Below are 26,047 nucleotides of genomic sequence, written 5' to 3'. Positions count from 1 at the left end.
CGAAATCACACGTATGCAAGGCCCCATAGCCAAGTAAAATGAACTTTGCCCTTAGTCACAGCGGCAACGGCTGGTTCCTACTTTGGGTCTGGAGTGGAGTGGTCTTATGTGAAGGAGATAGGCAGAGTGAATGATCCTCTCTGCTGAGGTTTGGGGGGGGTCCCGTTTTCATTCAGAAACCACTTCTCCAGGATTTGGGAAGTGGGTGCCAGGGCTGTTACTGTGTTTATCTATGTCTGTATTTTGTGGAGCCAGAGCCCTGTGTAGACAGAGACAAGAGAGTGAGGTAGATACCACCACACTGGAGCTTCCCCTGGTACCTCAGCACCCATCTCCTGTGTGGTGGCAGAACTAGAGCCCGGGCCTCTACACGTGGCAAGGCATGCACCCTATGCAGCAAGCTATCTCTCTGTCCTGGAAATGTTCCTCTAATTAAAACCCTTCCTCTTGGCAGCATGAGGAGTGGGTAGTAATGTTCTCCTCTACAGTCAGCCAAACATAGAAATGACTACGTGGAATCAGATCTCTTCAGAATGAAATATCCTGTCTGATCACTTAATTTCTCCTGTGTCTGCCCCTTTGTTCCTCAGTGTAGAAGTGATCTTGACATTGGCCATTTTACATGACATGGCTAGGAATCTAGAAATAAATGCTTAGTGTATCTGATCTACAGATGCTCAGGTACTTAAACTGTTGACTATAAACCATTAATCCCTAAACAACAAGGGCAACAAAAATGGTGCTAAGTCCGATACAAAAAAAGACTTAACCATTTTGTATTGTCAATATTTATCTGTGGTTTACTTAGATTGAAATTGACGGCTAATGTCCGGGGAGACAGGGTAATGGTTATTACAAAAGACTCTTATGCCTGAAACTCTGAGGTCCCAGACTCAGTCCCCAGTAACACCATAGCCAGAGCTGGGCAGTGCTCTGGTCTTTCTTGGTGTATCTTTTTATCTCTCATTAACAGAAAATCAATAAAAGACTTTTAGAAAGAAATTGACAGCTGTAGTACTGGTACTAGGGAGCTTTTTGGTTAAGTATGTTGGTTTGTTTTGCCTCCAGGGTTATCTCTGGGGCTCGAGAGATAACTACATACCCACCGTGCCTGTGGCCTTTTTTGTTTGTTTTGGATAGGACCAGTAACAAAAATGGTTGTCTTTTTTTTTTTTTTTGGATGGGACTTAGCACCATATCCAGGCACTGTTTTGTCCTATGACAATATGAGGCACATTTAAAGATGAGATTGTGAGATAGGTTTACACTGGGGATGTAGTATTTTGAAGACTCATTGAAAAATGTCCTTTTTATTTGTGGAGAAATGGTGCCAGTCATATCAGAGGTATTCTTCCAGAAGTTAATTCTTTCACATACCCTTTCCAGTGGTGAGGAGGGTGTGGTATAAAAATAGCTCCTTCCATTCTTACCTGGTTTGAGAGCTGATTAAGCTCATGCTGTTCGCTATCACTGACACCTGTCTATAGACAGGTCTCAGTTACCATGCTTTGATGGCCCATCCAGTTAGTGTAACCAGGTTGGTTAGAGGAAGACAGTAAGAAGGTAACCCTGTGGCCAGGATCTAATTTTTAAAAATCAGTGAGCTCCCTGGTGGGATGGTTCTCAAGATACCTCCTGGGAACAAAATAGTATTGTTTCAATTAATTAATTACTTTTCATTTGGTTCTGTTAATTAACTAGCTAATTTATTACTTCAAACATTAAGTTGTTTCATTTTATTTTTTTATTTTATTTTACCTCCAGGGTTATTGCTGGGGCTTGATGCTTGCACTATGAATCCACTGCTGGAGGCCATTCCCCTCCCCTGTTTTTTTGCCCTTGTTGTTACCCATGTTGTTGTTATTGTTGCCATTGCTGTAGTTATTGTTGGATAGGACAGAGGGAAATCAGGAGAAGAGGGGAAGAGAGAGAAGGGGACAGAAAGAGAGACACCTGTAGACCTGCTTCACCGTTTGTGAAGCGACCCTCCTGCAGGTGGGGAGCCGGGGGCTCAAACTGGGATTCTTCTGCCGGTCCTTGCACTTCACATCACGAGCTTGAAGGAATTGTGTTAAATGAAATAAGCTAAGTAGCATTTTAATTTTAGAAAGCTGTGAAAAGACTTTTCCATGTGAGACTAACTTCCAGAGGGCTCCCTGCCTGTAGACGGTCCCTAAGTGGAGCTGACTGAAGCCATAGCTCCTTGTGCTGAAGCCATAGCCTACAATAAGCAGCATTTACTGTTTCATACTGTCATCTTAAAACCCGTGGGTTTTCCTGGTTTAAATTATCTCCATCACATATAGTCATGGCCTAGAAAGAGATGAGCACTTCAGCTGGTTGGATTCTAGTTCTGTTTAATGTTCGGGCTGGTTCTCCTGACTACTCTGTAAGCTACCCAGCTTACCCAGTAAGTGAGCCTTTGGGGGGGGGGCGGATTTTGAATCAATCAGCATGAGCTAAATGGGGGATCAGCAAGGCAGAGGAAGCAAGTGGCAGGCATCTAGACAAGAACTGACAAACTTTCCACAAGGGGCCAGATAATAGATCGTTTAGGCTTTGCAGGCCAGATCACCACTGCTGTCACAGCTCAACTCTGTTGTACTACCCTAGCAATCTTAGACCGTGCATAAACAGTTGAGTGTGACTGTTCTGATAAAAGCTCACTGACACAAAACAAGCACGAGGCCAGTAGTTTCTAGCGCCCTCATCTAGAGTACCATGTCAATGCGGTTCTTAATTCAGCAACAGGTATGCAACAAAATGTACGTAAACTGAAAAACGGACTTGGATTTTTGATGAGTTTTACTAAACAATCAAACTGAGGACTTGAGCCAGGAAAGTGACTTGATCCTTGGAATAGTTCTCATATTTCCTAAAGAACAGGTTCAAAGATTGGGTCCTGGTGTGGAGAGTAAAAAAAAAAATTTTTTTATTGGTATTAATGATTGGTTTATAATCAACAGTAAATATAGTTCTTGGTACATGCCTAAAATTTCTCTCAGTTTTTAAAATTTTTTTATTATCTTTATTTATTGGATAGAGACAGCCAGAAATTGAGAGAGAAGGGGGAGATAGGGAGAGAGACAGACACCCACAGGCTTGCTTCACCACTTGCAGAGTGTTCCCCCTGCAGGTGGGGACCAGGGGCTTGAACCTGGGTCCATGTCCATTGTAACCAGGTCTGCCACCATCTGGCCCCTCAGCTTTCTTCAAAACACTCTGAATCCCAGCTTAGGCCTTCCTCCACCATCATGCACTAGGACCTGAACGCTCCCTTCCCTCAGTCCTTTTCTTTGGTGCAATGCACCCAAACCAGTCCAAGTTCTGCTTTGTGTTTTCCCTTCTTATTTCTCAATTTCTGTCTGTGAGTGAGATTATCTCATATTCATCCTTCTTTTCTGGCCTATCTCACTTCACGTGATTCCTTCAAGCTCCATCCAAGATGAGGTAAAGGAGGTGAATTTATCATTTTTAATAGCTGAGTAGTATTTCATTGTGTGGCTCTGGGGGTCAGGTGTCTTTAACTGACTGTTCTTTGTGGTGAATAGAATGCCTTCAGTCATTGTGCCTCTTCCTCCTCCTCTTTTTAAAACCATTTTATTGGGTTTAAAACACATTACACAAAAATAGAAAATATTATACTGTATAGTTTATAGTATAGTTGTTCATACCGGTAACATCTTATATACCATTCCTCATCTCTACACGATAAGGTGTTTGCAGATAAAGAAAGATAGGTTTCTCTGGATTTAAGCCAGGCTTAGTCCCTCATCTAACCCACGAAGAAATCCTTTTTGACTGTTTTTAATTTAAGGTTGCAACACTTAATATTAAAATGTTACTGGCATTGACATTGCAAACATTTCCAAAATCATTGCTAAGTCTAATGGTACAAATGGCCAGACATAAATTAAGCCTTGTGGTAACAGTAAAGACACTTCAGGACTTAACTTGAAAGAAAATTCCAATTTGTTCCATGACACTACACAGTCATTTCTATTTCAATTTCTTTTATTAGGCAAGAACGTAAGCAGGACACTGTTAAAGGGACCATGAATGGGGGCGGGGGAGGAGGGGATGCCGTATCACAGCAGGTAAACTGCACATGGTGTGAAGCGGAGAGACTGGTGGAAGGATCTTGGTTCCAGCTCCCAGTGTCCCACCTGGAGGAGAGGTCGCTTCACAAGCGGTGAAGCAGGTCTGCAGGTGTCTTTCTCTCCCCCTCTGTCTCCCCCCCCTCTCAATTTCTCTCTGTCCTATTCAACAATGACGGCAATAACAACAACAATAATAACTACAACAACGATGATAAACAGCTGTTGGTATGCTTCTTATTCTACTTCTAAAAACCCCTTCTGTTTCATTGGTTTAATCCCCACTGGTTCACCATGTCTTTTTGCTCCGCCCTCTCTCCTAGTACACCCTGATTTGCACCAGTCACTTTTCACTCCACCCTCTTTACGTCACATCCTGTTTCTACCCTACTTGGCAAGTATATATATATATATATATATATAGACAGGATTGTGATTATAGTTTTAGTTTCATGGCTTAGATTTTGCTGCATTCTACATGAATAAAGAGATACTGCGTACAGCTCAGCCATGAGTTCCTGGTCGTCTGTCTCCCACCCTCGAAGCTAGCCAGTCCAGCAAACAACAAGGGCAACAAAAAGGGAAAAAATTGCCTCCAGGAGTTGTGGATTTGTAGTGTAGGCACTGAGCCTCAGTGACAACCCTGAAGGGCAAAAAAAAAAGGGGGGGGGCATGAATGGTCAAATAATCCAACCTAAAACCACACTCTCCTTTGAACATATGTTTGAGCCCAAAGGGAGAACTGAGCTGATCTGGTTCTGTGAAGAAGCCACACCTGTAAATCTCATTTTAAGAAGGGGGTGGATGGGGTCCGCCCGTGCCACACGGAGTTAAGCGCACATAGTGCAAAGAGCAAGGACCGGCACAAGGTCTTGGCTCCAGTCCCCGTGCTTCCCACAAGCAGTGAAGCAGTTCTGCCGGTGTCTTTCTCTCCCCCTCCTCTGACTTCCCCTGCCCCCTCAATGTCTCTGTCCTATCCAACAAAAACAACAGCAGCAACAACAATGGAAAAAAGATGGCCGCCAGGAGCAGTGGATTCATAGTGCAGGCAATGAGCCACAGTGATAACCCTGGAGGCAAAAAAAAAAAAAAAAGAAGGGGGTGGAGAGGGTATTGGGGGTCCCGATGCATGATGGTGAAAAATGACTGAAGCCCCCTTGCCTCTCTTTGGATAGTTGTTAGTGCCTTTATCTTTGTTGTTGTTGTTACTGGGACTTCAGTGCTCCAAGCTGACTTCCAGACAGTGAGACAGAGACAAAACACCTAAAGTTCCTCTAACATAGTAGGTTGCATGCATGACAAAGCAAGTGCACTATCTAGGTGAGCTATTATGCCGGTCTTCATTACTCTAATCCTAAGAGAATATTTCTCTGGAGTGGGGGGCAGTGGCACACCAGGTTAAGCACACATAGTATGAAGTGTAAGGACCTGCATAAGGATGCTGGTTTTAACCCCTGGCTCCCCACTTGTAGGGGGACGCTTTACAAGTGGTGAAGCAGGTATACAGGTCTCTCTCTCTCTTCTCCTCCCCTCTCAAAAAAAAAAAAGGCCACAGGAACAGTGGATTCCTAGTGCAGGCACCAAGCCCCAACAATAACCTAGAGGCGAAAAAAGAAAAAATTGTCTGCGTTTTGTCCTCCTAGACCCGGGGTATTGTTTGCTTCCTCTGTAATCTTTTTTGCTAGGCAGGGGATGGTTCATATTTATCTCCCGTTATTTTGGATGAAGGCCTTCCTGTATAACTGCTTTTAAAATATAATTGAGTAAGGGAGTAGGGCTGTAGCACAGTGGGTTAAGCACACGTGCCGAAAGCCCAAGGACCATTGTAAGGATCCCGGTTCTAGCCCCCGGCTTCCCACCTGCAGGGGAGTCTCTTCACAGGCAGTGATGCAGATCTGCAGGTGTCTGTCTTTCTCTCCCCCTCTCTGTCTTCCCCTCATCTCTCCATTTCTCTCTGATCTATCCAACAACAACGACATCAATAACAACGATAATAATAACCACAACAATGGTAAAACAACCAGGGTAACAAAAGGGAAAGGATGGCCTCCAGGAGCAGTGGATTCGTGGTGCAGGCACTGAGCCCTGGCAGTAACCCTGGAGGCAAAAAATATATATAAGTGGATAAATAAATAATTTACCAGAGTACTGCTCAGCTCTGGCATATGGTGGTAGCAGGGACTGAACCTGGGACTTCAAAGCCTCAGACATTTAAGCCATTACGCTATCACAACGTGCATCCATAACTGCTTTTTTAAATTCCACTTTCATACTGCATCAGCAAATGGATTTTTGGCAATTAAATGTAAAGGTATTGGATGATAAGGCGCTCAAAGGATTAGTAAATTAAATATATGGGTTTGCTCTTAGAATTGGCATTAATAACCACAAAATCCACTTCCCCATTTCTGTAGCCACTGTCATTAGGAATATTCTGTGCATTTTCATCTTTAGACCTTCTCCACTGGTCCATTTATTAATTTTGAATTTCTTAAACATATCATGCTGTTACATAAACCTCCATGTCTTTGCATATGCTTTTGTTAGGAATAACATGTTACTCTTTAAATAGAGCTAGGTAGGATTTGATGATATATGCTTAAGATTTTTTTTTTTAGGATGATTATTTGTGACTTATATTCAGGTCTTTCTTTAATCTTCCATTTTTATGCAAAGTGCCAGATTTACTAATATAAAGTTGTTCTTAGTGTCTCTTTCCCCCTGTAGTCTCAATAGTGATATCCTCTTCCTTTTAATTATCACTATTATTATTATTACTGTTTGCCTCCAGGGCTATTGCTGGGGCTCCTTGCCAACACTATGAATCCAGTACTCCTGGAGGCCATTTTTTCCCTTTTTTATTGGATAGGACAGAGAATTTCAGAGTGCAAGGGGAGATAGCGGGGAAGAAAGGTAGAGGCCTGCTTCACTGCTTGTGAAGGGTCCCTTGCATTTGGGGAGCTGGGGGCTCAAACCAGATCCTTGATCAGATCCTTGTGCTTTATACTATATGCCCTTATCCAGGTGTGCCACTGCCCAGTCCCCCTCCTTTTCCTTCTTGATAATGGTAGTTCATATTTTTCTTTTGGTCAGTTTTGCTGGAAGTTTATTCATTGGTTAGTTTTTATAAGGCCAGCTTAAGTTGTGTTAATTTTCTATTACTGTCTTTTGTTTATAATTATTCACTTTCTCATTCTGTCTCATGGTTTAATTTACTCTTCTTTTTCTAACGTCTTGAGCTGTATACTTAGAAAATTGACTTTTAATTTTCTGTCACACACATTTGGATTGTGGATCCCTTTCTAGACAGCGGTTTAGCTTCATCTGATAATACATGCTGTGCTGTAGTATTATTTAATATTATCCAGATAAACATTATCTAATTGTCCTTGTGACTTAAAATAATTTGAAGTCACAAAGACAATTATCTTTGTGTGTGTGTGTGTGTGTGTGGTCACTGTGTAAGTGCCTGCCACTAATTGTATGGCTTTGGCATGCATGGCGACTGTAACCACCTACCATTGATTGATTAAATTGCTTTAATTCAGTTCTGCTGTTACTTATTGCTATGACTTAAGAATAAATTAACATTTAATGAGGGCTGATGGACCATGATATAGCTTACACGGTAGAGCACATATATAACCATGTATGAGGACTCCAGTTTGAGCCCAGCACCACACTGAACCTTCACCATGGATGGGACCAGGGCAACTTCCACTGCTAGCGGAGTGGGGTGTGATGTTTCTCCTCCCCTTGGCTTGCTCTCTTCCCTCCCCTTCATTTTTCCTTCCTTCCTTTCTTTTTTACTGGTGATTTAATAGTGATTTCAAGATTATAAGATAAGAGGGTTTTAATTCTTTTTTTAAAAATTTTTTATTTAAGAAAGGATTAATGAACAAAAACATAAGGTAGGAGGGGTACAACTCCACACAATTCCCACCACCCAATCCCCATAACCCACCCCCTCCCATGATAGCTTTCCCACTCTCTATCCCTCTGGAAGCATGGACCCAGGGTCGTTGAGGGTTGCAGAAGGTAGAAGGTCTGGCTTCTGTAATTGCTTCCCTGCTGAACATGGGCGTTGACTGGTCGGTCCATACTCCCAGTCTGCCTCTCTCTTTCCCTAGTAAGGTGTGTCTCTGGGGAAAGGAGGGTTTTAATTCTACACCACTTCCTCCCAGCACCAAAGTTGTCTCTCCCACTTGGACTCCCCCAAAGGCAACCACCACAGGTCTCCAAGGTCTTAGCTCTCTTTCTGTATATCTGAAATAAAAAGAAGGGAAGAAAACAGCTCTGGAGTATTAGAGTCAGATACTTGCAACAGACACACACACACACACACACACACACACACACACACACTCTCTCTCTCTCTCTCTCTCTCTCTCTCACTCACTCACTCTAGAGAAGGGGGACATATCTTCTTTTTTTTTATTTTCTTGTATAGCTTCACATTCATCATTAAAGAAAATTATTTATAAAATGGAAGTATTGACAAGACCATAGGGTAAGAGGAGTACAATTGCACACAGTTCCCACCACCAGAACTCCGTATCCCATCCCCTCCCCTGATAGCTTTCCTATTCTTTATCTCTCTGGGAGCATGGACCTAGGATCATCATGGGGTGCAGAAGGTGGAAAGTCTGGCTTCTATAATTGCTTCCCCACTGAACATGAGTGTTGGCAGGTCGATTCATTCTTTTTGTCTTCTTGCTATCTATCTTAGCATCTAAAGTCCTTTGGAGACCCATAAGGTTAACAGAAATCTGGAGATTTAAAATTTTCAAGTGCATGTACCTTATGGCATACACATATGCTTGGGTATCAGGGACTCATCTCGTTTTCGGGGTACTATCTTTAGCAACGGAAGTCCTTGCCAGGGCTATGAATGAAACTTTCTTTTTTTTCCTGACATTTTCCTCTCAAAAATCTGGGCTTGCTTATTTTATTATTATTTTTTTTTCTTAGCTAGACCTACCTACCCTCTGACTTCTTTAGAGACCGTTTAAATATTAGAGTCCCCTGGCTTCTTACACGTAAACTGAATCTTGTGGGGTGTCAGGGAAAGCTGTTCTGGAAGTTTTTTATGGGGGGGCATTCTGTCGTAGTCTTCCTTCTGAGCTGTTTTATTGCTTGTGACTGCATTTCTCAGCTATTAGAGTTATTGCATAAGTCTATTGCAGTAGTCTGTGCACCAGTGATAGCGTTTCTTAGAAGTGAAAGTCTTAGTCATTGTGATACTCCAGTGACCTCATGACTTATTTCTAACTTGTCCACTACCTTCATTATGGGGTCTTCTGGCCAGTAAGTGAATATCACAACCCCATCCTGAAGACCTGTCTCCTGGTATTAGTTGTTAGTTGGGTCTCTCACCTGCCCACCATGCCAAAGCAGTTCCTGAGACAAGAACTGTACCCATGTGCATATTTGGGAGGTGCAGGGACAATGAAACTGGTGATACCGAGAAAAGAAAGAACTAATAAAAGAGAGATCTAGTCCGCTACCACAGTGGATGACTGGAACTTAATCTCCCAAGGAAGTGCTGGGGGAAAATGCACTTTATTACTATCCTGGCCAAGAGGTAAGGGCGCTGAGGGTATTTGGTTTCTTTTTTTTTAATTTAATTTAATTTTTATTTAAGAAAGGATGAATTAACAAAACCATAGGGTAGGAGGGGTACAACTCCACACAATTCCCACCACCCAGTCTCTATATCCCACCCCCTCCCCTGATAGCTTTCCCATTCTCTATCCCTCTGGGAGTATGGACCCAGGGTCGTTGAGGGTTGCAGAAGGTAGAAGGTCTGGCTTCTGTAATTGCTTCCCCGCTGAACATGGGTGTTGACTGGTCGGTCTATACTCCCATTCTGCCTCTCTCTTTCCCTAGCAGGGTGGGTCTCTAGGGAAGTGGAGCTCCAGGACACATTGGTGGGGTCTTCAGTCCAGGGAAGCCTGGCTGGCATCCTGATGGCATCTGGAACCTGGTGGCTGAAAAGAAAGTTAATATACAAAGCCAAACAAATTGTTGAGCAATCATGGACCCAAAGGTTGGAATAGTGGAGAGGAAGTGTTAGGGGGCTACTCACTGCAAACTCTAGTGTACTTCTGCTTTCAGGGGTATATATTTTGCACTAGTTTATGGATACATGTGAACATATGCTCTCTCTCACAGAACCTGGCCTATATCTAGGTTTTAGGACTTTGTTAGAAAGTGATCCACCTGGGATGGAATTAGAGAATACTATGAAAGGAAAGGTCTCACCCGAGTGATGAAGCTGAAGGGTTGTCATTCCACACCTGAAGTCTCTGGACACAGTCTGAGCAGAGGCATGTTGAGGTGGGGGTATTTGGTTTCTTTAATCAGATCATTTGTTGGCCAGGGACTGTCCCTGAGAAGATGTTGATAGTGTAGGCACTTAAAAAAATATTTATTTATTCTGTTTGTTGCCCTTGTTGTTTATTATTGTTGTTGTCTTTGCTATCATTGTTGGATAGGACAGAGATAAATGGAGAGAGGAGGGGAAGACAGGGGGAGAGAAAGACAGACACCTGCAGACCTGCTTCACCAGTTGTGAAGCAACTCCCCTGCAGGTGGGGAGCCGGGAGCTCGAACCGGGATCCTCATACAGGTCCTTGCGCTGTGTGCCACATGCACTTAACCTGCTGTGCTACCACCCGACTCCTGTACTGATTTATTCTTATAAGAACTCTTTATCGCTGAATTTTTGTCTGTATTTGGTATTAGCAGTCTCGGTAATTTTAGCCGTTCCAATGTTACTGTGATTTTACTTAGCTGACCTATTCTGATTAGTTCCAGTAGGAAAAGAGTAATGTAAAGAACTATTGACTAACAGGGATTAGAGTAACAAGACTAGTAAGGAGAGAAGAGAATGCTAAAAAAATACGGAACTAGTAGCTAGAAGGAGCAGCCACGGCTGCTTTTATGGCTGAGATAGAACACTTGAATCAGAGCCCTACAGCCGTGCTTGAGCTCCAGACCTTGTTGGGAGGGTGAGGTTGTGGCTTACTGAGTGGCTGTAATTCTGCAGCGATGGAACTTGCTTGGCATCTGTTTCCTGGAACGAGCCAGGACCGCTTGCCTTGTAGGATGCCAGGAAAGCTGTGCATGGGGCAGTCCAGTATCTCACTGCACACTTGCCTGCGGGGAAGTGCTGGGGCAAACTGTTGGTGGCTGGAAGCTGCTGGCCATCACCTGCTGTGGAGGCCTCACGCAGGAGGAGCCGGCAAGCTGTAGGAAGTTATTCTGTGAGAACTTTGGAACCAGGATGCAGGCCTGTTGGCAGACACCATCCCCACTACACTTTACTGTCAGACATGCCAACTTCACTTTATGCCAACTGGCAAAGAAACAACATTTCAAGGGCCCAGATCCTTTTTTACAGACTAGGCAAGTAGCATGCATTCTGAGGTGAGAAGTGAAGTAAGTGGCACAGTCTACTGTTCAGTGATTTGTTATTATTATTACTACTGTAAATTCTTTAGCTTCTTCTGCATGTACCTTAAACCTATGTGACCTCTTCCCCCCAACAAGTTAATAACACTCTATTACAAAGAGTATAATTTTTTTTTCTAAGTAAGGAAATCTTTCTTTTTAAAAAAAAATTTTTTTTTCTAGGGCACCAAAGTAAAAACCCTGGGCTGAGGGTAAAGGTGGATGTTCAGCTTCATGGGGCAATGGGGTTGGGGGATGGGATGGGACACAGTCTTATGGTGGTGGGAATGGTGTTTATGTACACTCCTATCAATTTGTAGTCAGATAAATCACTAATTAATATGAGGGGAAAATTTACTGAATCAAATGTTTAAAATCACAGACTGAGTCTTTTTAATATATAGGCTGAATCTTTGATATGTTGACTCTTTTTAAAAAAAATTTATTTATTTATTTAAAAAAGGAGACATTAACAAAACCGTAGGTAGGATAGGAGGGGTACAACTCCACACAATTCCCACCACCAGATCTCCATATCCCATCCCCTTCCCTGATAGCTTTCCCATTCTTTATCCCTCTGGGAGTATGGACCCAAGGACATTGTGGGTTGCAGAAGGTGGAAGGTCTGGCTTCTGTAATTGCTTCCCTGCTGAACATGGGTGTTGACTGGTCGGTCCATACTACCAGTCTGCCTCTCTCTTTCCCTAGTAGGGTGGGTCTCTGGGGAAGCAGAGCTCTAGGACACATTGGTGGGGTCATCTGTCCAGGGAAGTCTGGTTGGCATCATGCTGGCATTTGGAACCTGGTGGCTGAAAAGAGAGTTAACATACAAAGCCAAACAAATTGTTGAACAGTTAGGGACCTAAAGGCTGGAACAGTGCAGATGAAGTGTTGGGGGGTACTCACTGCAGACTATTGTGTACTTTTGCTTTCAGGTATATATTTTGCTCTAGTTCATGCATATGTGTGAACATATGCTCTATCTCATGGGACTTGGTCTATATCTAGGTTTTAGGACTTTGTTAGGAAGTGAACCACCTGGAATGGAATTAGAGAATACTATGAAAGGAAAGGTCTCACCTGAGTAATGAAACTGAAGGGTTGTCACTCCACACCTGAAGTCTCTGGACACAGTCTGAAGTGAAGCATGCTGAGGTGGTACTGGTTGCGTTGATCAGGTTGGGATCTGTGGATGCAATATTATTTAGTATGAATTGAGAGAAGCATGCAGGAAAGTACACCCCACCCTAAGGTTCCAGGACTGGGGGAAATATAGGCTTTATAGTGGAAATGTGAGGTTCCTGCTGCCTTAGGGTTCAAGAAGACAATGGATAGTTATTGTTATCATCACATTATTTGGTAATTGGGTTAACTTTGAAGAGTCCCTTTGTTAGGATTTGCTGTATAATACCCAGCATCTTGTATATAGCTATGCCACCGGTTGCTTCTCTTCTCCCTGGTCTAGGCTTTTGAGAGAGAGATATGTTGACTCTCTTAAAAACTTAGATTAGGGAGAACAGAAGCAACCGGTGGCACAGCTATATATAAATAATGTCAAAGGACATAAATGTTGGTGATGTTGTGTATAATATAGCAAATCCTAACAAAGGGATATTTCAAAGTTAACCCAATTGCCCAATAATGTGATTATAGCAAAAACTATCTATTGTCTTCTTAAATCCTAAGATAGCAGGAACCTCCCACTTGTTCTATAGAGCCTATATTTCTCCCAGTCCTGGAACCTCTAGGTTGGGCTCACTTTCCTGCATGCTTCTCTCAATTCATACCAAATAATATTGTGTCTGCCGATCGATCCCAGCCTAATCAATGCAATGAGTACCACCTCAGCATACTTCACTTCAGACTGTGCCCAGAGTTGTTAGGCATGGAATGTCAAGCCTTCACCCTCATTACTCGGGTGAGACCTTTCCTTTCATAGTATTCTCTAATTCCATTCCAGGAGGTTCACTTCCTAACAAAGTCCTAAAACCTAGATATAGGCCAGGTCCTGTAAGATAGAGCATATGTTCACATGTATCCATAAATTAGGGCAAAATATATACCTGAAAGCAAAAATACACAATAGTCTGTAGTGAGTCAGTATCAAGTTCATAATGAGAGTCTACTTAGACTTAGATACCCTCCTCACCTACTTCCTGTTACACTTCTCTCACTCACTCCAAAGCTAACCTTATCAAAGTAAGGACTGCAAAAGCTGAATAAGGGCCAGAGACTGGCATACTGTAACAATGATCTTTAGTCACTATCAGGCCACCCCATCAGCTGAGGCTCTAGTCGGTGAGTCCTGAAATTCCCAAACAGACATGATGGGCCTAGACCTCGAATAAATCCCTCTCCATTGTTACCAGTCATTTCTATCAGGAACAACACAGTAGACCCCTTTGTGGGCCCCCATAGGACCTTGCCCTCAACTTGGATCAACAATGGTAGAGAATGTTCCATCCTCTGAAGGGAGGCTGGACAACATACTCTATGCTACACTTGAGGAAGATGGGTCCTGATATTGGAGCAGCTTGGAATGTTCCTACTTACTACCACAGAAAGTGAGCTCTTATCTACAGGGATGCAGAGGTCACATAGGCTCCTAAGCTGAATATGTGCCCCAGATCACATCAAATTGATGGGGTTGACAGTCAACAATATTTATACCCCTTTCCCATATTTGGTAGCTACTCTCTTCCCTGATCCAGCTTTCTGGTCCTTCTGCCAGCCATGACGTCATCTCTCCAGACAATAATTAGAATACACCTGCATATCAGATTTCAGGCTCAGGCAAAAAACAAAACAAAGCAAAACAAAACAAAAAAACCCACTAGTATAGCCACAGACCCTTTGGAATATAACTAAAATATGCCTACTAGCTATCTACAAAACAGAAGAAACCCCTCTCCCCAACTCTTCACCTGCACTATTCTAGCCTTTAGGTTCATGATTGGTCAACAATTTGTTTGGCTTTGTATGTTAACTCTCTTTTCAAGCATCAGCTTCCAGATGCTAGCAGGATGCCAACCAGAATTCCCTGGACAGACAACCCCACCAATGTGTCCTAGAGTTCTGCTTTCCCTAGGGCCCTTCCCCAATAGGGAAAGAGAAAGACAGGCTGGGAATATTATGGATCGACTTGTTAACGCACATGGTCAGTGGAGAAGCAATAAAAGAAGCCAGTACCTTCAGCCTTCTGCATCCCACAAGGACCGTGGGTCCATACTCCCAAAAGGTTAAAGAATAGGAAAGCTATCAGGGGAGAGGATGGGATACAGAGTTCTGTTGGTGGGAATTGTGTGAAGTTTTATCCCTTCTACCCTATCATTTAGTTATTGTTTCCTTTTTATAACTAAAAAAATAAATTTTTAAATTATCTTTATTTATTTATTTATTGGAAATAAAAGAGGGAAATCAAGAGATTTCAGAAATCAGAAATCAAGAGGGAAGGGGGGAATAGAAAGGAAGAGAGACAGAGAGACACCTGCATCACTACTTCACCACTGGAGCTTTCCCCCTGCAGGTGGGGACAAGGGACTGGAACCTGGAGCCTTGCACATGTGCATTCAACCAGGTGCCACCACCCGGCCTGCAGGAAATCTTTCTTACCTTCTGTCTAACATGAAGAAACAGTTTCAAGGGTCATTATATCCATCATTGGTTATATCACTCACTCTTCCTGTTCATTCATAGTCACATTGAACATTTTGTTGTCCAAAGTCTAAACTACGAAGTTAGCATACGGTTAACTTTTATGTGAAGTAAAAATGTGAAGGAGACAGACATACAGCAGCAAGGAGAAACTTAAGTAGAGCTATTATGGTTCTTGTTTACATATATCCACACACATGTATATATTTTTTACATAACAGTAGTTGACATCTATGGTTTTATTTCTCCATTCCTTATTCCATGTCTTATGGCCTCCATGAGAATTTCACCTCAGTGACTTTTAACTGGAAGAATGAACCTAACCCAATAACTGAATTTTCACTCATTCTGTTTTAGTATGGATTTTCACTAAGGATCTATCTCTTTACCTCTTAATCCTGTTTTTATCTGTATACAATGTCTTTTTACATCTGTTTGTAGAAATTTTATTTTGGTTAATGTAACTTTCAGTATTAAAATTCCTACTTTAAAATAGACTATTATGCATTAATAGTTTTCAACTACCACAATTTTAAATATATATAAGTATATATTTAATAAGATAGGAATATTTTTTTCATGGGATATATCTGATAATCTTGATAGCTAGGTCTCTGCTATTGGTTCTTATTTTGTTGACTTGTGTCTTTATATGCCCATTTTTTTTTATCATGCTAAACATTTTATTTGAAAAAGTATTTGGAAATAATTTGAGGGGCCTAGGAGGTTGTTCAGCAGATAAAGGATATTCCTTTCTTTCTTTCTTTCTTTCTTTCCTTTTTTTAGATTTTATTTATTTATGATAAAGATAGGAAGAGAAAGAACCAGAAATCACTCTGGTACATGTGTTGCCAGGGATTGAACTCAGGACCTCATGCTTGAAAGTCCAAAGCTTTACCACTGCGCCACCTCTCGGAACACAGCACATTCCTTTCAATGTTGCAAGGCCCTGAGTTTCATCTCTAGCACCACACATGAGCACTGTGGACTGCGGCACCAGGGCAGTTTGATGGATGATGCTGATTTGTTGTCTTTCTTCTCCTTTTTTTTTCTTTCTTTCACTTTTTCTCTCCCTCCTCATCTTCCTCTCTAAGCATATGAAACTGAATAATAATTGGGATATAAAACTAAGATGTAAATATAGGTATTTATATCTAAGGATATAAAACTGAGGAGCCCAGTCAGTGTGTCACAGTGTGTGAAGGCCTTGGGGATGCAAAAGGGAGGGGAAGGAATTGAAGTCTAGGATAATATTATTTTCTTTTAGAGAATTTTGATATTTTCTATTAGGAGCCTCGACAAATTAGTAGGTCAGGTATAACCTGAAGCCAGTTAAAAGTCTTTAGGTTTTATGCCACTCAGCCGACTTGCAGCTAGCTTGCAGTTCATCTTTGGACCACATTACTTCTGGCCCAGTCTTCCCCTTAAGCACATCACTGTGTCCCAGATTAGGATGCCATGCTATTTATTTGAGTCCCCACCTTTTGTGGATCACTTCCTGAGTTTTTATTGCCCCCCTTTTTTAAACAGGATAAGGTAAGTAGCTGTTTTTTTAAATTTATTTTTATTTATTTATTTTTTTATTTAAGAAAGGAGACATTAACAAAACCATAGGATAAGAGGGGTACAGTTCTACACAATTCCCACCACCCGATGATCTCCATATCCCATTCCCTCCCCTGATAGCTTTCCCATTCTCTATCCCTCTGGGAGTATGGACCTTGGGTCGTTGTGGGATGCAGAAGGTGGAAGGTCTGGCTTCTGTAATTGCTTCCCCGCTGAACATGGGTGTTGACTGGTTGATCCATACTCCCAGTCTGCCTCTCTCTTTCCCTAGTAGGGTGGGTCTCTGGGGCAGTGAAGCTCCAGTACACATTGGTGGGGTCGTCTGTCCAGGGAAGTCTGGTCTGCATCCTGCTGGCATCTGGAACCTGGTGGCTGAAAAGAGAGTTAACATACAAAGCCAAACAAATTGGTGAACAATTATGGACCTAAAGGCTGGAATAGTGCAGATGAAGTGTTGGGGAGTATTCCCTGCAGGCTCTTGTGTACTTCAGCTTTCAGGTATATATATTTTCCCTAGTTTATGGGCACGTGTGAACCTGTGCTCTATCTCAGGGGACCTGGACTATATCTATGTTTAGGGATTTTATTGGGGAGTGGAACACCTGGAATGGAATTAGAGTATACTATGAAAGGAAAGGTCTCACCCGAGTGATGAAGCTGAAGGGTTGTCACTCCACACCTGAAGTCTCTGATCACAGTCTGAAGTGAAGCATGCTGGGGTGGCACTTATTGCGTTGATTGGGTTGAAATCTGCGGATGCAATATTATTTGATTTGGATTGAGAGAAGCATGCAGGGAAATGGGCCCCACCCTAAGGTTCCAGGACTGGGGGAAATATAGGCTCTATAGTGGAAATGTGAGGTTCCTTCTGTCTTAGGGTTCAAGAAGACAATGGATAGTTATTGCTCTCCCTTTTTGAGACTACCAGAACCCAAAACTGCCTCTTGTCAAGTCTTTTCTAAGTTGATGGATCTCTCTAGAGCAGTAGCAGCTCTTAGTACCTGGTTCTTCTGAAGGAATTGCAACTTCTAATTTTGACCTAGTAGATTATAACCTTTTTTTCTTTTCTGATTTTTCTGATTGTAAGATGTTTTAAAAATTCTTAAATATTATAACATTATGTATTTCTAGATGGACATCATTGAAAATCAACACATGTAAATGCTACATCAAGCTTACAAACTTTTTTTTTTTTTTTTTTTTTTTTGCCTTCAGGGTTATTGCTGGGGCTCGGTGCCTGCACTGTGAATCCACTGCTCCTGGAAGCCATTTTTTCCTTTTTTTTGGGCTCTTGTTTATCATTGTTGTTATTGTTATTGCTGTCGTTGTTGGATAGGACAGAGAGAGATCGAGAGAGGAGGGGAAGACAGAGAAGGGAAGAGAAAAAGAGACACCTGCAGACCTGCTTCATCGCTTGCGAAGCAACTCTCCCTGCAGGTGGGGAGCCAGGGGCTTGAACCGGGATCCTTACTCTGGTCCTTAAGCTTCGAGCCATGTGCACTTAACCCGCCTGGCCCCCGACAATCCATTTCTGTGCTTCACTGAACCTTGATCCATTTGTCCTCCATTTAACCAGACCCTCTCCCTTCCCTGCTGGCAACCACTAATTGGTCTTATAGCTCAAAGTTTATTTTCATTTTATTTAGTCCATGTATTCTGTAAACTATATATGAATGAATTTAAGGGTATTTCTCTTTCTCCATCTGGCTTATTTCACTAAGCATGTTCTTTAGCTTTTAAAGTTGTTTCCAGTGGAAGGTTTGTCTGAGTTGTCACAAATGATACTATTGGAGTAAAATCAGGATCAGTTATTTAACCTGGTATTTAAACTGCTTCAGTTTTTTTCATCTGTATGGGGTTCATAGTTACCATTTGATAGAGTTTTTAGGATGAGCTAGTGTATTGTGTGCTTACCACACGCAGTAATTGACACATAGACAATGCTCAGTTTATTAGAACATTAGCATTTGTCTGTTGCTTTTCACAAGAATTTTCAAGCTTGAATTAATCACTTTATTTCTCAAGTTAATTATCAGGGAATATGAAAGACTTTCAGATAACATTTATATTGAGTGACCTTTATGTCAGTCCAGATTTATGTAAATACATTTCTTTCCTAGTATTTTTCAAGAATCTATACCATTAGAAGTATTTAATGTTACATAAAAGTAGATATTCCCCCTTATATCTGTGTGTATATGTATGTTTAGGTGTAACATGTGCATGTATATGTGATTACATGTGTATTTATGTGAGTAGATTGATAAGCCCTGATATGTACTTGAGTATATAAAGACAAAGGCTGAGTGGAAATATAGCTTAAATATTCAAAATCTGGTCTTTTGTTAATAAAAATGGCTAAATGGGAATTGAGGGGAGACATGAAATAATCTATTTCTCTGCATGTTGGGGGCTTCACCAGTGCTTAATGGACTCTTTAGTGGACTCTTTCTGTCTTTAAAGTTAAGATAAAGACACAGGGAGAGAGACAGTGGGAGAAGGAGAGACACAGCAGCACTTTGTTGTTGTTGTTGTTCCTGGTGCTTCTCTTTATGAGCAAGCTATTTGCTGGCTCTGCAGTGGTTTAAATATTCTAAAATTATGAACAGCCTGAGCTAGAGTAACGGACTGCAGTGCCATGAAGATTCTGCAAACACTTTTCTAGTTGTTTTTCATTTTTTACATCCAAATTAAGAGATCATTATAAAGCCATTGATTTACTGCCCTGTATTTTAAAATTTCAGTAAGTTCTCGGAGTAGATAGAAACGAGTGGAGATGGTAAATAAAGAACATGGAACGCGAGCTCAGAACAGACTGGTGTAGCTACCTTAGCAACCTCGGCATGTGAAAAACACATAGCTGTTAATCCCAGAAGTGCTGGGATGTACAGATGCTGTTTTTTCAGTTCTGATGACATGCATCTGTCAAAGTGCACTAGATCTTCCTCCTTGGGCTTCAACCCAGTTTTTGTACAGAGCAAATTTAATTTATTCTGCACCACCATTGCAACCGTCACTACACCCACATCCGGTCCTCCAGTGTGTTTTGCCACAACGTAGAGTGACATAACCACAGTAGATTAAGGTTTTAAAAATTCCAAAGTAAATTTCTTTGGGAAAATCAAGAGCTATCTGGCAATATGATTTTTTTTTTCCCCTTGTGTCATAAATGTGTTCCCCTTTTTCGAGACTACAGCATCCTCACTCATTTCCTTTAATATCTTAAATTTTCTTTTGCCTGCTGTATACATTAAAGTTACTTTAAGGTAATTACTTTCACGATTTTGTTTTCTAGGTTAACAGAACCTTCTGGATATTTAACAGATGGCCCAATTAACTATAAGTATAAAACTAAGTGTACATGGCTAATTGAAGGCTAGTAAGTATACAGTTTGGGATTATTTTGTTTAAGCATTTCCATGTAATGACTTTCTACTATAAAGCTGATGCCTTTGCTTATTCTTTTCAGGTGCTTATCATCATTATTTTTTATTGTCACCAGAGTTAATGCTGGGCTTGGTGCCAGCATTATGAATCCACTGCTCCCTTTTTTCTTTTTCTATTTTACTTGATAGAACAGAAAGCAACAGAGAGGGAGAAAGAGACACCTGCAGATCTGCTTCACTGCTGGTGAAGCTCCTCCATGCCCTCACTTACTGGGGAATGGGGGCTTGAACCTGGATCCTTTCATATGGTAATAATGTGTGTGCTGAGCTGGGTGTGTCACCCCGAGCCTCAGGTGCTTATTATTAGAAGTGATTTACCTTATTTTTATAAGCCTTATAACTTTTAGATGCCATATTTAGGATAAATGGCAATATTCTTTGTGATAATCTAATTTTTACTAATATACTGCATTATATACATGTATATAGGTATTTGAGTTATGTTACTATAACATTAAATATAATATGTATTGTTTTTTGCTTACTCTAACATCCTCACAGCATTTGAAGACTTCACAGAAAGTATAAAGTTATTTTGTGTTAAATTATGCCCTGGGGTCATGACATTTGGCATTTAAGTTCAAGGGTTAAAAAAGAGTTTGGTAGAAGTGAGAATTAATTGTTTCTTGAAGGTATTTTTCAATAACTAGATCCTGAGACTAAATATATCTACTTGAGCATCTTGTCAGTGGATCTGAAATGAATTGATGTGAATTCTTTTCGATTTTCACACCTTATTTAGAAAAGAGAAAGGTGGTGGTGCAACTGGTTGAGCACATGTATTACAATGTGCAAAGACCCGGGTTTGAACCCCTGGTCCCCACCTGCAGGTGGGAAAACTTTGCAAGTGGTGAAGCAGGGCTGCAGGTGTCTCTCTGCCTCTCTCCCTCTCTATCATTCCCTTCCCTCTTGATTTCTGGCTGTCTCTATCCAATAAAGATAATAAAAAAATTAAAAATCATATATATATATTAAAAAAAAGAAAAGAGAAGCTCTTTTTGTTTATTTTATATTATTAATTCCTCGAACACCCATGGCCTCAGTTAGTAGTATGGCATGTTAAGACCATTCAGTTAGAATTTGAAGGCCTTATTAGTACTTCTTGTGAAGAGTTTTGTAGAATTAATAATAATTGAGTATTGAATTTTAATAATCAGCTTTATTGAAGTATAGTTTTTACACAATGAAATACCCTTATTTGGGATGTACTCATATTTAATAAAGATTGGATAATGGATCCTATATGTAGTTTCTACTTTAATCAAGACATACAGCATTTCCTGTTGATTTATTTATTTATTTTTAAAATTTTTTATTTAAGAAAGGATTAGTGAACAAAAACATAAGGTAGGAGGGGTACAACTCCACACAACTCCCACCACCCAATCCCCATAACCCACCCCCTCCCCTGATAGCTTTCCCACTCTCTAGCCCTCTGGGAGCATGGACCCAGGGTCCTTGAGGGTTGCAGAAGGTAGAAGGTCTGGCTTCTGTAATTGCTTCCCCGCTGAACATGGGCATCGACTGGTCGGTCCATACTCCCAGTCTGCCTCTCTCTTTCCCTAGTAAGGTCTCTGGGGAAGCTGAGCTCCAGGACACATTAGTGGGGTCTTCAGTCCAGGGAAGCCTGGCCGGCATCCTAGTGGCATCTGGAACCTGGTGATTGAAAAGAGAGTTAACATACGAAGCCAAACAATTTGTTGAGCAGATTTATTTATTTAAAACGATACTTACTTATGCTCTCTTTTAAAAATATTTATTTATTTATTTATTCCCTTTTGTTGACCTTGTTGCTTTATTGTTGTAGTTATTGTTGTAGTTATTGTTGTTAGGACAGAGAGAAAGAGAGAGAGGAGGGGAAGACACAGAGAGGGAGAGAAAGACAGACACCTGCAGACCTGCTTCATCGCCTGTGAAATGACTCCCCTGCAGGTGGGGAGTCAGGGGCTCGAACTGGGATCCTTGCACCGGTCCTTGTGCTTTGCGCCACCTGCGCTTAACCTGCTGCACTACTGCCTGACTCCCTCTTATGCTCTGTTAATACATATGAAGTTCCACGTCATTTTTACAGATCAGATATGATTGCTTACCATAAGCTAATGCACCAGTGACTTTTTTATAGCATAGCACCTGTAACAGGTATTTCATAAAGTAAACTTTGTCTAAGATATCTTTAGACTGTGTATGTATATTACATGTTCAGATATCTTACTATTCTTTTCAGTCCAAATGCAGTGTTAAGATTAAGATTCAACCATTTTGCTACAGAGTGTAGCTGGGATCATATGTATATTTATGATGGAGATTCAATATATGCACCTTTAATAGCTGTACTTAGGTGAGTAGTTGGCTTTGTGACTTTATAGTCAATAGTAGAAATGTAATAGTTTATTTTACTAGTTTAAGATATATGTTGATCTCTATTGAAAAATTGATTTAACATTGTTCGCTAAATTTTAAGGGAAATTACACTCTATTGCTTACTGTGAATGTTAATTTAGGTGTTTTATATATAATGGTGTAAATTTTGTTATATCAAAGATCAATAAGCACTGCTGTCTATAGATTTCTTAATAAAGCATTTCTTAATTAAGCATTTTTATTATTAGTCTATATAGTTTTTTTCTTTTAAGGTTATTTGAATATATTTTTAGGTATATACTTGGTATCCACATACTGATGTTAATTCTAGCTAACAATGAAATAGAAAAGTAAATGTATTTTTATAGTTGTCTTTTATTTTACTGAAATGATAAAATTTTAAATTATGTGAAAAGTTTCAATTTGCTTTGTGTGATTGTTTAATACAGGGTGTTCCTATCATATCTCATAATATGCAGATATTATTTGCTTCAGAATATTTTATTTCTATTATGATTTTTAATTAAGTGCTGTGTATGCTAGAGGGTGAGTTAAAGACTCATGTTTATTGAGTAAGCAGTGCATATACTGGAGGTAGTCTAAATGTCATCTAGTCCTCCTAAGGTTGTTATGGAAATATTCTTTTCATCTTTTTACGGCTGAGAAAATTATACTCAGGAAGCTAAGTTTTACTTTTAAAGATGAAAGGTTTCAAGATTAGAAGAGGACAGTCTCGTATGTTAAGAGCTGTATTTGCTGTGCTTTTTTTTTTCTTTTTTAGGTATTCAACATTTCAATGTTTGAATTATTTCAATTTTTTAGTATTTATTATTTGACAAACCTTTGATAACTTAACCCAATTCCAGACTGTCACAAGCCTAGAGGATATGGAGTAAAGACCAGGGCACAGACCATTGCAAGAAGACCTTAGCTCCCTGGAATAGGGTCATTCTTGGAAACACATTGCCACAGGTTGAGTGAACAGTCCTTCACAAGAGGGCCTTCACTTAAGATACTGGCTCCAAATTCAGGGGCCTCAAGGCCACCTGCACTTCAAGATTAGCTTTATACTCAGGAATTCTCACAGCTCTCTCAGATGTGATAGTTTGCTAGAATGACTTGCAGTACTCAGGAAAGCAATACATGTAGTGATTGTAGCTTTTGAAACAAGGATATTTTAGTCAGTGGAGAGACAGAATAATCAGAAGTCTGGGGAGATCTTGTCTTCAGGATGTGCTACTCTTGCAGCATGTTAGTGTATAAGATCTCTCACCTCCAGGAGAAAACTCACCTGAGCTACAGATGTCCTGAGTTTTTACTGGGTTTATTATGTAAACACTGTTGGTCTAATCCTTAATAGTAATATTAATTCACGCCTCCCTTACTTTTTTTCTGGGAGTCAGGTTAGTTTCTTGATTGATCTTCATGTTGTGGCCAGTTTCTATAGTGAGTTATGTCATTAACCTGAACTGTCTAGGGGCCCACAATAATAAAGCCCACCTTGTATTCTTGTATTAAATCGACTTTCAGAGCCCACCATTAACAACAGACGCTCCTATGATGAGAGACTATTCTCTATGACAAGAATTTGCAGACTGTGTTACTAAATATTAGGCACCAGTAGCAGCATATAAACAACTTTTTAAAAAATTTATTTGTATTTTATAAATTATTTATAAAATGGAAACACTGACAAGACCATAGGATAAGAGGGGTGTAATTCCCACCACCAGACCTCCCTATTCTATCCGCTCCTCTGATAGCTTTCCTATTCTTTAACCCTCTGGGAGTATGGACCCAGGGTCATTATGAGATGCAGAAGGTGGAAGGTCTGGCTTGTGTAGTTGCTTCCCCGCTGAACATGGGTGTTAACAGGTCGATCCATACTCCCAGCCTGCCTCTGTCTTTCCCTAGTGGGGTGGGGTTCTGGGGAATTGGAGCTCCAGGACACATTGGTGGTGTTGTCTGTCCATGGAAGTCCGGTTGGCATCATGGTAGCATCTGGAACCTGGTGGCTGAAAAAGAGTTAACTTATAAAGCCATACAAATTGTTGATTAATCATGAACTTAAAGGCAAGAATATTGCAGATGATATTTGGGGTCTCCATTTTGGAAATAGCTAGTAGGTCCATTTTAGGTATATTCCAGAGGGCCCATGACTTTATCAGTTTTTGTCTGCGCCTGACCTCTGATATGCAGGTGGATCCAATTTATTGTCCGCGGAAATGATGTCATGGCTGGAAAAAAGGATAGAAAGCTGGATCATGGAGGAGAGTAACTCCCAAATATGAGAAAAGTGTATAAGTATTGTTGACTGTAAACCCCACTGATTTGATCTGGCGCCCATATTCAGCATAGGAGCCTATGTAACCTCTACATCCCTGTAGGTCCAAACTTGCATTCTGTGGTCATCAGTAGGAACATTCTGAGTTGCACCAATTTCAGGATCCATCTTCCTCAGGGGGTAGATAGAGTGTGTTATCCAGCCCCCCTTCGGAGGATGGAACATTCTCTACCATTGTTGATCCACATTGAGGGCAAGGTCCTACGGGGGCCCCCAAAGGGGTCCATTATGTTGTACCTGATAGAGATGACCAGTGATAATGGAGAGAGGGATCTATTCGAGGTCAAGGCTCCTCATGATAAACAACTTTTGTAATAACACAGTAGTCCAGGAGAGAAGACCACCAGAAGAGTGTGCGCTTTAGTATGTGCTAGCACTTGGTTTTGAGATCCTTGACCACCACATGGAAGCATCATGCAAAGGGGGAGCTTCATAAGGGATGTAGTGGCTCTATGATGTCTTTCATGTTCTCTCTCCTTCTCTCTCACCCTCTGTGCAGGGGGTGGGTTGGGAGAGGAGAGTCGACTAGGAATGGTAGAATCGTGTAGGTGCAAAAGCCCTGCTAGCAGTTTCTTTTTCAAATCTTTTGTTCCTTCATAAACATGAGTTTGTAGATGTAATAAAGCATTGAGTTGATGGTTTTTGTCTGCTTCTGAGAATGTATATGCAAAAATGTAATTTACTATAATATTTAATTTTGTTCTGTCAAATGTGATTTCAGTGAAGGAGTTGAGTTCCTGGTGGTACCTTAAAGATAGTATTTTGAGTAATTTGTTATGAGCTTCTTCTTATATTACTTGTTTTAACTTAGAGAGGGTATGAAATAAATAAATGAAAACATGTGTTTTTCCCAAAATAATAGAAAAGTTCAGGGAGGAAAAGTGCATTTTATTGACTTAGATCACTTGTGCTGAGCAGTATTGTCATTTGGAATAGTTATATATCAATATATAATATAGTAATCCTGTATTCGTATGCAATAAATTAATGACATAAAATGTCTATATATTGGGCTGTCAACTTTTCAGTAGTTTTTAGATAACCCAAATAAAGCACTTTGATTATTGCACTGGGAATATACACCTTGAAGTAGAATATTACTATAATCACTTTGCGAATACAGA

The 26,047-nt window shown here is 40.7% G+C and overlaps 1 protein-coding gene across 4 annotated transcripts in view; it reads left to right on the top strand.

Annotated features, from left to right (window-relative positions):
- ATRNL1 (attractin like 1) overlaps nucleotides 1–26,047 on the top strand; it is a 700,209-nt gene that overhangs the window by 20,740 nt on the left and 653,422 nt on the right. For all 4 annotated transcript variants that reach the window (XR_009544641.1, XM_007519967.3, XM_060171225.1 and 1 more), the window contains exons 2-3: nucleotides 20,068–20,151; nucleotides 22,443–22,556. Coding sequence is in view for 3 of the 4 variants with exons in the window: in XM_007519967.3 (XP_007520029.2) it covers nucleotides 20,068–20,151; nucleotides 22,443–22,556 (198 nt within the window). In the remaining variant the exon portion in view is untranslated. The remainder of the gene's footprint in view (nucleotides 1–20,067; nucleotides 20,152–22,442; nucleotides 22,557–26,047) is intronic.

This window comes from Erinaceus europaeus, chromosome 14 (genome assembly GCF_950295315.1).
Source record: "Erinaceus europaeus chromosome 14, mEriEur2.1, whole genome shotgun sequence".
Taxonomy (NCBI): domain Eukaryota; kingdom Metazoa; phylum Chordata; class Mammalia; order Eulipotyphla; family Erinaceidae; genus Erinaceus; species Erinaceus europaeus.
The sequence above is the reverse complement of the archived record's forward strand: the minus strand, read 5'-3'. Positions and strand labels throughout refer to the sequence as shown.